Consider the following 13,592-nt stretch of genomic DNA (forward strand, 5'->3'; position numbering starts at 1 on the left):
TGTAATAATTTGGACCAGTGCATTGTAAGTTTTTTATTTTGAAAAAAAAAACTGTTATTATTAGGAGGTTTGTTCAATAAAATTTGAATTGTACTCTTAATAGTTGATAACATGAGAATTATGCTGACTGTTGTTTACATCAATTATTTAGGTAAATGAGAAAAATATCATTGGCATAATAATTTGGAACAGGGTGTAAGCTAAAGAAATACTGGGGCTCAAGTTGTACCCTTTCTCATCATTAAGTTCTGCCAGTAGGTTAAGCTCCCTGGCAGTAGAATACAATAGCGCTGCGGGAGAGATTCCACAGTCAGTGTTGAAGTGAATTTCTTTGCTTGCACCCATGGTGGAAGGAAAGAAAATGGTATAATCTATGGCTTGCCTTAGACAAATGCATAGGTAGGGCTTATTTCAAGTAATTAGGTTCATCATGGTCATAATGCCATACTAAGCAAGGATCATTCACATACATACCTCTTTATAAATGTGGTGTATTTCAATGTTGAGATTTAGTGTTAAAGAATATGTTAACTCAATATTTCATATTCCTGATATGTGCCTGCTGTACCATGTACTAGTATGGAAAATTATCCTGTTCTCTTTGTATTGCTTCCTTTGTGTGAAATGCCTGGTGTTCCTGCCAGTCCCTCTGCTTTACTATTAAAAACTGACCACACTAGGCATGAGTGAACAGCGTGTTCAGTTCTCTAGTTATGCTGGGAACTCAGCCTGCTCTCCTCCGATGATCAGACTTGTCCTGACCTCCACCTCCCCCCCCCCCCCCGTCTTTCACTGGGAAGTTCAGTAGTGTGCTGCTGTTTCTCCTCCCCTAGCTCTTATGCAGCTGAGAACAGAGGGTATGCGATCACTTATAAAAAGGGGATAAAAGGTATTTATGTGTTTTTATATGTATACACACGGTTTGCCTTTTATTTCTATTTTAAACTGAATGGGTTGTTTTACAACGTGAGGATTTACATATACTTTTAAACAATGAGTATATACAGTAAGTGTCAATCTGCTGAATGAATTGTTTTACAATATGAGGATTTACATAAAACATATGTATAAGTGTTAATCTGTCCAACTGTGACAGTTTTAGGGCTCAACTAGGGCATAGCAAAAGTTTTTTCCTTGCAGAGTATACTAGTATACAGACAAAACATAGCAGCTCTATGCACACACTGAGGCTGATATACTAACACGGTTAAGAATTGTAATTAAAAAAAAAATGTGTGAGCATTTGCTTCAGATATTCAAACATGTGAAAAGCACTGTCCTGTACAATCGCTTATGTGCAAATGCCTTACAATGAATATTCACACATTTCTGGAATGGAGATTTGCAACCCCTTTAGTAAATGACCAAAATTCCATCTGTCTGTCTCACTTCACAGATAAGAAAACATCCACTAATGACCAGTTTGTAAAAAAAAAAAAATAAAACATTAATTACACTTCTACAAAAAAAGTTATGTACTAAAACTATAACTTTTTTTTATTGCCTTATAAAGCTGGAGGACAAGCAGAGACATACAAGCAGAATTGTAATACAGATATAAAATATTAAACACATTTTTCAATGTTAGCATATGTGTCAGAACCTGTCCTAATATTAGCCTTCTGCAGTACCCTGCACAGCTGGGCTTAGCCTGGGAGAATAAGGAAAAAAAGTTGCAAGACAATTTGGCTTTACTGCATTGCTCAGTGCTGTCAGTCTAACATTGGAAAGTTTCTGGCAGGAGTCGGGAATGAGTTATGTCCAGTCCAGGGCCGTCTTTACTATTGATTGGGCCCTGGGCAAAAAAAATTCTTGGGCCCCCCCATGCAAATTGTCTCTCCACCCCAACATTTGAAAAAACAAAACACACACGTAAACTTATGTATTGCATTGTATTGTAACTGTACTGTCTGGCCTCATGTTGTAAAGCGCTGCACAAACTGTTGGCGCTATATAAATCCTGTATAATAATGATGGGGGAAGAGATAGAGAAGTCCAGGATGATGGGTGGGGGGGAGATATTGGAGTCCAGGATGATTGGGGGGGGGGATGGGGGAGTTCAAGATAATGGGGGAAGGGGGGAGATAGGAGTCCAGGATGACACACAGGGATTGGTTGTGTGTACTTTGAGGTGTTTGTATCATACAGGGCACAGAAAAAAATCAGCACAAGGGGAAGTACTTGCATATCCTCCTCCCTCCCGCAAAGTGACTATCTATTGGTCACCTATGCACAACACTTTGCTCCCTCATCCACAGCTCACTTCTGTATTCCCTGTCTATCTCTGTCCCCCCTCATACACAGCTCACCTCTGTACCCCTCTATCCACAGCTCACTTCTGTATCCCCCATCCACCTCTGTACCCCCCCCCCCCCATGTCCACCTCTATATCTTTCCGTCCACCTTTGTACCCCACATCCACCTCTGTGTTCAGCTCTGTACCCCCATCCACGTTCACTTCTATATCTTTCCGTCCACCTCTGTACCCCCCCATGTCCACCTTTGTACCCCCTATCCACCTCTGTATTACCCCCCATCCATGTTCACCTCTGCATCCCCCCATCCACAGCTCACTTCTGTATCCCCCATCCACCTCTGTATCCCCCCATCCACGTTCATCTCTATATCCTTCCGTCCACCTCTGTAACCCCCCATGTCCCCCTCTGTACATCCCCATGTCCACATTTGTACCCCCGTCCACCTCTGGGTTCATCTCTGTAACCCCCCACCACCTCTGTATACCCCCATGTCCACCTCTATACCCCCCCATGTCCACCTTTGTACCCCCGTCCACCTGTGTTCACCTCTGCACCCCCTAATTTCCACCTTTGTACCCCCCTCCACCTTTGTACCCCCCCTCCACCACTGTGTACACCTCTGTACCCCCCCATCTACAGCTCACTTCTGTATCCCCTATCCACCTCTGTATCTCCCCCATTCACGTTCACCTCTATATCCTTCCATCCACCTTTGTACCCCCGTCCACCTCTGTGTTCACCTCTGTACCCCCCCACCACCTCTGTTCACCTCTGTACCCCCCATGTCCATCTCTGTACCCCCCATGTCCACCTCTGTACCCCCCATGTCCATCTCTGTTCCCCCCCTTGTCCACCTCTGTACCCCCCATGTCCACCTCTGTACCCCCCCCCCCATCTACAGCTCACTTCTGTATCCCCTATCCACCTCTGTATCTCCCCCATCCACGTTCACCTCTATATCCTTCCATCCACCTTTGTACCCCCGTCCACCTCTGTGTTCACCTCTGTACCCCCCCCCACCACCTCTGTACCCCCATGTCCATCTCTGTACCCCCCCATGTTCATCTCTGTTCACCTTCCACCCCTGTACCCCCCATGTCCATCTCTGTACCCCCCATGTCCAACTCTGTACCCCCCATGTCCACCTCTGTACCCCTTCCACATCTGTACCACCCATGTCCATCTCTGTACCCCCCATGTCCACCTCTGTACCCCCCATGTCCATCTCTGTACCCCCCATGTCCACCTCTGTATCCCTTCCACATCTGTACCCCCCATGTCCATCTCTGTACCCCCCATGTCCACCTCTGTACCCCTTCCACGTCTGTACCCCCCATGTCCACCTCTGTACCCCCCATGTCCACCTCTGTACCCCCCATGTCCATCTCTGTACCCCCCATGTCCATCTCTGTACCCCCGCCCATGTCCACCTCTGTACCCCCCATGTCTTCTCACTTCTGTACCCCCCCCCCCATGTCCACCTCTGTACCAGCAATTCTCTGCAGTCTGCACAAATGAATCCTCTTCCCCTTCTCTCCACCTTGTTCTTTCTTACCTGATCACACAGCGGTGCAACACAGTCCCAGCCTATCAGACCCAGCACACAGCCAGAAAACTTCACTCGGCTGTGTGCTACACAGGTCTGCCAGGCGGGGGTGGGAGGAACACGAAGCGCCGCTCTCGTTCTGTAATTGACTCCGGTCCGCAGCTCCTGACAGAGGGAGAAGCGGGACGAGCGGGCTCAAACACATGAAGCCCGCAGCTGTCCCGCTCCCCTGTATAATTAATGTGGCCGCCACTTGGGAGAGCAGGGGGGATCGGCTCCCCCCGCTTCTCCGGAAAAACTGCGGGCAGCGCAGGGCTTAAGTGGCAGCTGCTTTGGGCCCCACAGCAATGACAGGGGCAGCTGCCCCTTTTGCCCTGCGTTAAAGACGGCCCTGGTCCAGTCAGAAAGTCCACTCAGAAGATTAGTGGCAGTTCAATGACCAAGTTGTCTAATTTGCCTGCAGTGAACAAAACTGGTGCTACTGACCTAGCAATGTTGTCTTGCAAATGCACCTGGATCACAAAACTGGTTAACAAAATAACAAATGATTTGGCAGATAAGCCACATACATATATTTAAGTGTTTTTATGTGCTTAGGAGGTCAGCCTCCTTCAAGCGGATCTTCACTGCACCTGAGCAACACAAACCCAAAACACTATTTAACTCATTTTTAATATTCAAAGCAAACTCCCCCATCCATCAATGTCTTCATACATTATTTTGTTAAAAAATTACTTTGAAAAACACCTCCCTAGCATTTCTGGCTGTGGCCATCTTGAGTAAGGGTAAACGAATAATGTAGCTAGCATTTACTTTATGGAATTCATCTGCCCCTAGCTCAAGCAAGCATGCAGGTGGGTGTGCTTATCGGGGAAACCCCTCCTCCTCCCCTCCCCTCCTGAAGACTCCTGGGATGCATGACATCATATGCCTAGGTAACAAACAAAGAAGTAACAGAAGAAATGTAAAAAAAAATGTTTAAAACAAGTAAATATGATACATTTCCCACCTATTTACTGATGCTAGGCTGAAAAACATTCAATATTGATTGGGAGAGTGACGTTCCACTTTAAAAAATACCTTTCAAAAGTTGCACACATTTTGGGGAATCTTAGATGTTGGGAGAAATTATAGTTAGATTACATCCATTAAAGCAGGGCTCAAAATTTCAAGTCTTGAGCTACTAGCCAGAGTTACTTGCCACCAGTTGCCCATCCAACCCCTACCCTGCCCCACCTCTAATCCTGCCCCTAAACACGCTCTCATAAATGATCTAATGAAATTACACTATTAAATGTTTTATGCAGAATTAAGTTACAAAAATTACTATTAACAACAACAACAACTTTAACCTCCCTGGCGGTATGATTATTTCGGATTTTAGGTGCTGAAAGCGGTACAATTATTTTGCATGGAAATTTGGCGTTTTATATTGTAGGTCTGTAATTCTTAACAATAACACACTTAAATCTGTCCAAACAAGAGTCTAGTAGATATCCCGGGTATGATAAAGTTTGAAACACAAAAACATAAATTATAATATAATAAATAAAAATAAATAATTAAAAAAAAAAAAAAATTTCCCCACAATTCACTATCGCTCAATTCTGCAAGTGTTCTAATTTACTATCGCTGTTTTCTAGCTGGTCTAAAGCCACTTTTGATGTAAACGGACACTTTTTGGTTGCTATGGATAATCTCCAGTTTCCAGGCAGAAAGAACAGTATATATAACATAAAACTGCATGCAGGGCATGGGCCAAAGCACTGGGGACAAAAGGGATGTGAAATAATTTCATACAGTACTGTAATCTGTAAGTGTGTTATGATTTTACAATTTTTTGAATTTGCCACCAGGCTCCACCCCCGTGCGTCGCGCCGCTCGCAGGGAACGGAGCCTGGCACGGAGAGGCTTCGGAGGAGGACGGAGCCCGCAGACACAGCGGGGGACATCGCAGGATCCCGGGGACAAGGTAAGTAAAGCCACACCAGGATCCTGTGATGTAATCCCGAGTGTGGCTCGGGGTTACCGCTAATGGTCCTGAATTTTAACCCCGAGCCACACTCGGGAAAACCGCCAGGGAGGTTAAGAATATTAACATAAAGCATATTTAATTGATCTGACTGTGATAAATAAAATAAGGATAAAATATGATTGGCTACTCATGCGGACTCATGCGGAAGTTCGGCCCCCCTCCTCCTCTCCCTGCCGCCGGGCCATTCACAAAGTGCAGCACACTTTGCACATGCGCAGTGGAGAGCCAGCTGTGAAGCCGCAAGGCTTCACTGCCGATTTCCCTTACCTGAGATGGCAGTGGCAGCACCCGAGAGCGGATTGAAAAACCGCTGGATTCATGGACAGGTTAATAATAATAAAAGTCAGCAGCTAAAGTATTTGTAGCTGCTGACTTTCAATTTTTGGTAAGGGAGCCTGGAGCACCGCTTTAAGTAAATATTTTAATGTAGCGCTGCAACTAACGATTATTTTCATAGTTGGCCGATTATTGTTTTGATTAATCAATTATTCGGTTAATAACCTTAAAAAAAAGTGTGGTGTATAATTTAGTTAATGTGTACAGTTTAAAAAAAAAGGTAATTTATTCTTAAATATCTCTATGTAGTGGTAAATATAAATAACCAACTATATGGTTAGGGAGCAAAATATCGAATCCACTGAGCATAACAGACAGAAGAGATATACTGTATATACTATTAGAGGAGATATACTGTATATACTTTTAGAGGAGATATACTGTACAAACTATTAAAGGAGATATACTGTATAAACTATTAGAGGAGATATACTGTATATACTATTCGTTCTTTCATTCAGTGAATGTACAAAGATATTTTTCGTCTGAATATTCTCGTCTGAAAATTGATCAGTGTGCTTTTCATCTGTTTCTGCAGTGCTTTTTGCTATGCGTTTTGATTTTTGTGCACGTGATTTTGCTGCGATTTGCGTTTTTGCATTTTTTTGGCCAATTTGTTGGCAGATTAAAAACCCATATTGCTGCAAAAAGGCATTACATGCTTTTCTGCAGCTTCTCTATTGAAGTATATTGAACCAAAAAAAGCACCGTTTTGCGTGAATGTGTCCCATAGGAAACCATGTGAATGAACTGTAGTGCGTTTTCTGCAAAAAGCACCAAAAAACACATAGATGTGAACCAGGTCTAAGACATTTAGTAACATAATGGGGTGAAAAAAACTAAAATTAGCCGTTTATAGTACAAAAAAAGCAGATAATCACTATTGTAAGGGGTTAATTTTTTTTTTAGTGTAGAACTGTGAAAGTAATATTTGCAGTAGCGATTATTTGCTCTTTTTGTATAAAGGGCTCATTTTAGTTTTTTTTTAACCCCATTATGTTACTGGCCGATTAATCGATTATGAAAATAGTAATCGATTAATTTCATAATCGATTAATTTTCTATTAATCGATTAGTTGTTTCAGCCCTATTTTAATGCTATATTAAGTATAGCATTAAAAAAATTAAAACCAATGAATAACACTTTCACTAATTTAGGATGAAGAGAGACTTACAGCAAAGCACAGCACTAGACATGGGAGCGGGGCTGCCAAAGTTAACTTTTCCTATTAACAAGCTGGTGATTGGTTGCTAGGTGGTCCGAGCAACCAATCACCAGCTTGTTAATAGGAAAAAAAAACTTTGGCAGCTCCCGCCCAACCCCACCCCGCCCCGCCCCCACCTCATCTCGCTTTCAGCTTATTTCCACTCTCCTAATGTGATGAAGCAAGTGGAAATTTTGAAGGCTGCTTATACTAGTTATGTTTTTAAATGCGCCTAAGGTTTTTTTGTTTACCATCCAACCTGACAGAACTGGAGAGAATCTGCAAGGAGGAATGGCAGAGGATCCCCAAATCCAGGTGTGAAAAACATTTTTCCCAAAATAACTCATGGCTGTATTAGATCAAAAGGGTTCTTCTACTAAATATTGAGCAAAGGGTCTGAATACGTAGGACCATGTGATATTTCAGTTTTCCTTTTTTAATAAATCTGCAAAAATGTCAACAATTCTGTGTTTTTCTGTCAATATGGGGTGCTGTGTGTACATTAATGAGGAAAAAAATGAACTTAAATGATTTTAGCAAATGGCTGCAATATAACAAAGAGTGAAAAATTTAAGGGGGTCTGAATACTTTTCCCCACTATATGCTCCTAACATCCAAATGTCTACCCATAATTGCTTTCTTCCAGTCCAGATTTGTAAAGCATCAGATACTCATCATATGCAACTGCTATGGTTTATGTGAGAATCTGTTTAAAACCATTAAATAACTGTAGATGACACAAGCTTGTTTTTTTTTTCAGCATCGGATGTGGAGAAAGAATCGCTCTATACATCCACATAACAAATGCATTGGAGTAGATCTTAATAGGAACTTTGATGCAGGGTGGTGTGGTATGCTTTTTATGCTTTAACTTTATAATTTCACTTATGTAATACGTCAAGTATTTTTTATTTTTTAAATCAAGGGTTAACATTATGGAAAACAACCCATTCACCAAACTCAAATTAACTACTAACAAAACAGCTACAATACTTTAATCATATTGTCGATATTTACTAATATAATCCCAGAGTGCACACTTTTGTAAATGCAAATGAGTAAGCATGTTTTAAAATATGTCCCTTTGTGGTTATACATTTGAATCTAAGAGTAACTTCTGCAATACAATTTCTATTGAAAAAAGTTCATACTAGTGCACTTTAGTAAACACATGTGTTAATGTGTGCTGCGTCAAGGCAGCCTATTAATTTTGAATTGAAAAAGTGTGTCACCGGCGCAAAAAAAAAAATATATGATACGTAAATTTATCTTTAAATGTCAGATCTGCTGCAGTTATAAATCCCCCACCAATACTGTGGAGTAGGTAGTATTGTGATAAAGAGTGTAGCTGCGCTGACCCAATAGTGATATATATACCTTACTACATGAACAATTCTTTATCTGTAATTCATGAAACATTATTAATAAATTCATTCATCAAAACTCAGAATAATAAAAACTGAAATGAAAGAAATTACTAAAATGAAAAATCATGTGTTAACAATAGTCCCAATAATCCTCTTCACAAGCTCCGTGATTTGGAAAACTTTTTGACAATTCGTGAAGCACCACCACCTTCTAAAATGGACACTCACCAGAACCAGGGAGAAATTGCCTTTGGTTTATGCTGGGTTAACCACTCCACTCTTATAGGTATATCTGAGGTTCCCCAAATTGGTTGCCACTGGTTGGAGCAGGAAGTGACATCGGCGTTTACCCAGAAGACTCTATGTGTTTTCTGGGCTTCCTGATGACGCATGATTGTATTTGAAATGCGTAGAGGCTTCTGGGTAAACGCCAACATCACTACCTGCCCCAACCTGTACCAGATCGAGGCTTGGACCGCACGCCAATCCTGGGAGACGGAACGGCGCTATCTAGGGCCAAAAACACACTGCTGGAAAGACTCAGTGCTGGTCTAAAGGCACCAGACTTGTGAGTGTATATACTATATTTTTACTCTATTGATTTAATACATTTTAAAAATATGTTGCGCAATGATGGATGTCTGCTTTTTATGAGATACCGAGACTAATGTGGAGGTGTAAGGAGTAACCAGTAGCAACCAATTTGGGGAACCTCAGATATACCTATAAGAGTGGAGTGGTTATTCCAGCATAAACCAAAGGTGCAATTTCTCCCTGGTTCTGGTGAGCGTCCATTTTAAGGTGGTGGTGCTTTACGAATTGGTGAAATGTTTTCCAAATCACGGATGTGAATTTGTGCACGTGAGATTCGGATAGGCAGCTTGTGAAGAGGATTATTGGGACCATTGTTAACACATGATTTTTCATTTTAGTAATTTCTTTCATTTCAGTTTTTATTATTCTGAGTTTTGATGAATGAATTTATTAATAATTTTTCAGAAATCACAGATAAAAATTGTTCACGTGGTAAGGTATATATATCACTTTACAGTCAGCGCAGCTACACTCTTTATCACAATAATAATTTTGAATTGAGTGCCAATGGAATGCACATTTAGCAGAGATGCAATTTTTTTTTTATCATGTAGTGTGTACTGTGGTACACTAAAATGTAGTGCATTGGGGTGCAACGCAAAATAAATTGCTCCACAACTGACTACACTATGCAGTAACAAGGGTAGTTTCACATCACAACATGCACATCAGCCAGGCATGTGCCAATGATGTGCGTTGAGGTGCATGCACTGTTTTTTTGCATGTTAAGGTGTGTTTTTTTTTTAAGAAATACATTACTTCCCTTTTACACAATGCAGCACGATGCAATAAAATGGTGCCTGCCTCATTTTTCAGTGCATTGGTGTGAACTGACAAAATACATAGCAATGTATTTCACCTTGTCCATGTATGGGGAGGCGCAGCGGGGTGTGGCTGCAGTAAACACATTCAGAGTGCAGTTGCAGAAACAGAATTGTATTGCAATTAAGGTTTAGAAAGTACAGCTAGCCCGGTTTGAAGACAGCCCGACCAGGTACACTCACAATATGTATAGCAAAGTGTTAGCAGTAGGTCTCAGGTGTGCCAATATGGTCTGTCTTGAGGGGCAGAATGTGTCCTGGCTGGTCAGTCTGTACCCAAGTGGAAAGGCTTCCAGGAAGAATGGCGTGTCACTGCATTTTCCCTGCTCATCTGAAACCTCTGCCTGACACTAAGCACTGTCCCTGGCAGACAGGTAACCTGTCTCTGCGCTACCCACATGTGAAATGCGCTCCAAGCCCAGGAGCCAGGATCTTAAATAGACTCTGCCTGACCTAAGATGTCTGCCGGAGTAACATGGGGCACCAGCATCCAATAAGATAGCTGCCCCAATGACCCAGGAAACCATGCTCCTCATGACTTCTCTCTCTGCAATGCCGATGAGGTTTGGTGCCACTTGCAGTAGAGAAACCAGACTGCACCTGCCAACACATGCGTTGGGACTTTGCTGATTAATGAAGCTCAACATATGTGGCGTGAACAAGCTCGGTAGCATGCATTTTAAGTGCAGGTTGAGAATGGGCCTTAAGAATATTAAAGGAAACTGTGCCTACAGAATAACCATTTCCTTATTTCTAGCTGAAGGAGCCTCCAGTAATCCTTGTCATGAAACATACTGTGGACGTTTTCCAGAATCTGAACCTGAAGTGGCTGCAGTGGTTGATTTTATCAAACAAAATTTGGATATAATAAAAGGTTACATAACAATTCACTCTTACTCTCAGATGGTGCTGTTTCCGTATTCTTATAAAAAAGAAAAGTCCAAGGATCATGATGAACTGGTAAGAGACAGGCCCATTTTGTACATTTTTGTAGATGTTGATATATTTATAGGTGACAGTCTAGTGGCTTAAAGAGAACAAAATATTTCATGTAATTGTAAATGTCAATGTAGAGCCCAACTCAGTTTTGGAAAGAATGAGAGAGGACCCTTTTACACGAGGGAACAGATCCCATTCTGTTCTCTTTTGCCAGATTGGATTGGACCCAAAGATAGCCAGGCGGGTGTAAACAGACTCAAGTCTTTTTACATCTGGCACTCCATAGAGAATGAAGGGTTTGATCGGATCTGGCTGAAAAACAACTTGATTGGACCCTCCTTTCTCCTCTATGGAGCGCTGGATGTAAAGGGACTTGTGTCAGTTTACACCTCCGGGCCAATCTAATCCGGCAAAAGTGTAAACTGAGTGTAAACTGACAGCCGATCTGTTTACATCCAGCTGCCCATAGAGCAGAGCAGGCTGTCTCTGCGCCTGCTCTGCCTAAGTTTAGCAGACACGGACCTGTCATCTACCTGCTCCACTCAGCTCAGCAGGAGATTAGCAGACAGATCCCCTGCTGAGCAAAAACGGATCTGGCCATGTGAAAGGGGCTTAAGGGTTAGACCATCTGTGAGATTTCTAAAGCTTACTACAAGGGTTCTTCCTAGCCCAGCCTTTTTGCTGCCAGAGGCAAACTGTGAAATGATGCTCCTCCAGGTACATCCAAGAGCTCTTTCCTAGTAAACCGTGCATGCAAGCTAGCAGGACATGCTATTAGTTTGAAATCCTGTTTGAAGTCCTGATCTGTGTATAGGATCTTCTAATAGCAGCTATTTCAGTGATGATACAGTAGTAACTTTTATCTATAGTAACGATTGTTCATTTTAATTTAATTGGTCAAAGTGTATTTTTATCTTTAGTGATCAATGAAACTTTTAGGACAACATTACCAAAAGGTGGACCATTTCTTTTCTTGTCCCCCGCATAAAAAAAAAGTATATTAACCTAACTTATGTATCTAAAGTAATAAAAATGTTATTGCTGAAAAAATAGGCCAATAGCTGAAAAGTGAAAATGGTCCTGGGACTCGTATGATTAAAGTGATTCTAAGGTTATATTAGAAAGAGAAATAGTTGGCTATTGTAAATGTACCACATCCATAATGTATATCATTTCAAAAAAAGTACCTTATATATTGGACTTTAATGGTCCGAGAAAGGGACTAACACAAAAATTTCTTAAAATATAAATCTTTATTACAAATAATAAAATAATGTGTTAAAACCACATGGGAACAAATCCCTCACAAAAATTAAGCCATATACATTCATAATGAAAACCTTAAGTTTGCTGAACTGTCCAAGAGGTTGACGCGTGTCACATCAATAAGCTTCTTCAGGACCTTTTATGCCTTGGCAGCAGAGAAAATTGGCACAGTGCTTTGGAGCTATAGCAAGGAGACTGTGAAAAATGGTGTGTGTTAGGTGAGCTTGTACAGTCAGCTGGACATGAATTATGAAGGTTGACGGGATAAAATATGTCCCAACTAGAAATTACTTCAACTGGTGAGGGTAGAATAAGCCTTATGCCATATCAGGAGACAAGTAATTGTATCAACAATTGGTATAGATACTCATCTGCCACAAAACATTGCTTATATCTAAGTCCAATCACAATAATAGAAAACTTGTCCTCAGTATCCAGGTGACTGCGTATTCTATTCAGGGGAGCTGCACACACTAGGGAATCCCCCAGTTATATACACCCAACAACCTGAGGAGCACCTATATGCCAGACTATCACAATGGATTTCTGCATTATTGGCTTCCCTTTTTTTCTTTACATGTTCTGCATCTTCATACCAATTTTTTTTGTAGAGTTGAATGTTTTACTGCCAGAAGGATCTGGTCTATGAAAATTGGAGTTTAAAACGAGATCACTCAATGCTGTGTTTAGGGGTTGCTAGGGTAAGGTGTGTGGCACATGGGAAGTACACTGTAGCTGTTGTAAGTGGATCACTGATTTGGCACAAATATGAGCACAGGTTAATGTGAGCAAATTTTAAGGTATATTATATTTATATTTATTTTTAATGTACTATACTACACTATTATATATTTTTCTTTCTTGGAGAGATACTGTGGAAAGGTAAATTCAGAACTGGAAATTGGAAGAACTAACTTTAAGATATGTGATAAAGTTTGTGCTTTTGGGTAAGCATTTAGGCTGAGGGGGAGAACGGCTCACAGATTACTGGTGTTTTGATACCATTTGGTGAACATGTACACAAGAGAGCACATTGATTTATTTTTGTATAATGAGTATTGGAGATATTACACTATATGAGTTTTTTCTTTTGGGAACATACAGAGAAAATAAGAAGAACACTAAATAAATAGAGAAGACACAGAAGGGTTGGAGAACAAGGGCTTTATTGGACCCAATTTTTATGACTGGGTCACTGGTAAGAGTCTGGGAGATTGGAGATTTT

General features: G+C 41.3%; 1 protein-coding gene across 3 annotated transcripts in view; it reads left to right on the forward strand.

Moving 5' to 3' along the window:
* Positions 1–13,592, forward strand: part of CPB2 (carboxypeptidase B2) — a 78,444-nt gene that overhangs the window by 43,341 nt on the left and 21,511 nt on the right. For all 3 annotated transcript variants that reach the window (XM_073614148.1, XM_073614150.1, XM_073614149.1), the window contains exons 10-11: positions 8,141–8,231; positions 10,920–11,122. In XM_073614148.1, coding sequence (XP_073470249.1) covers positions 8,141–8,231; positions 10,920–11,122 — 294 coding nt within the window. The remainder of the gene's footprint in view (positions 1–8,140; positions 8,232–10,919; positions 11,123–13,592) is intronic.

This window comes from Aquarana catesbeiana, linkage group LG02, assembly GCF_042186555.1.
Source record: "Aquarana catesbeiana isolate 2022-GZ linkage group LG02, ASM4218655v1, whole genome shotgun sequence".
Taxonomy (NCBI): Eukaryota; Metazoa; Chordata; class Amphibia; order Anura; family Ranidae; genus Aquarana; species Aquarana catesbeiana.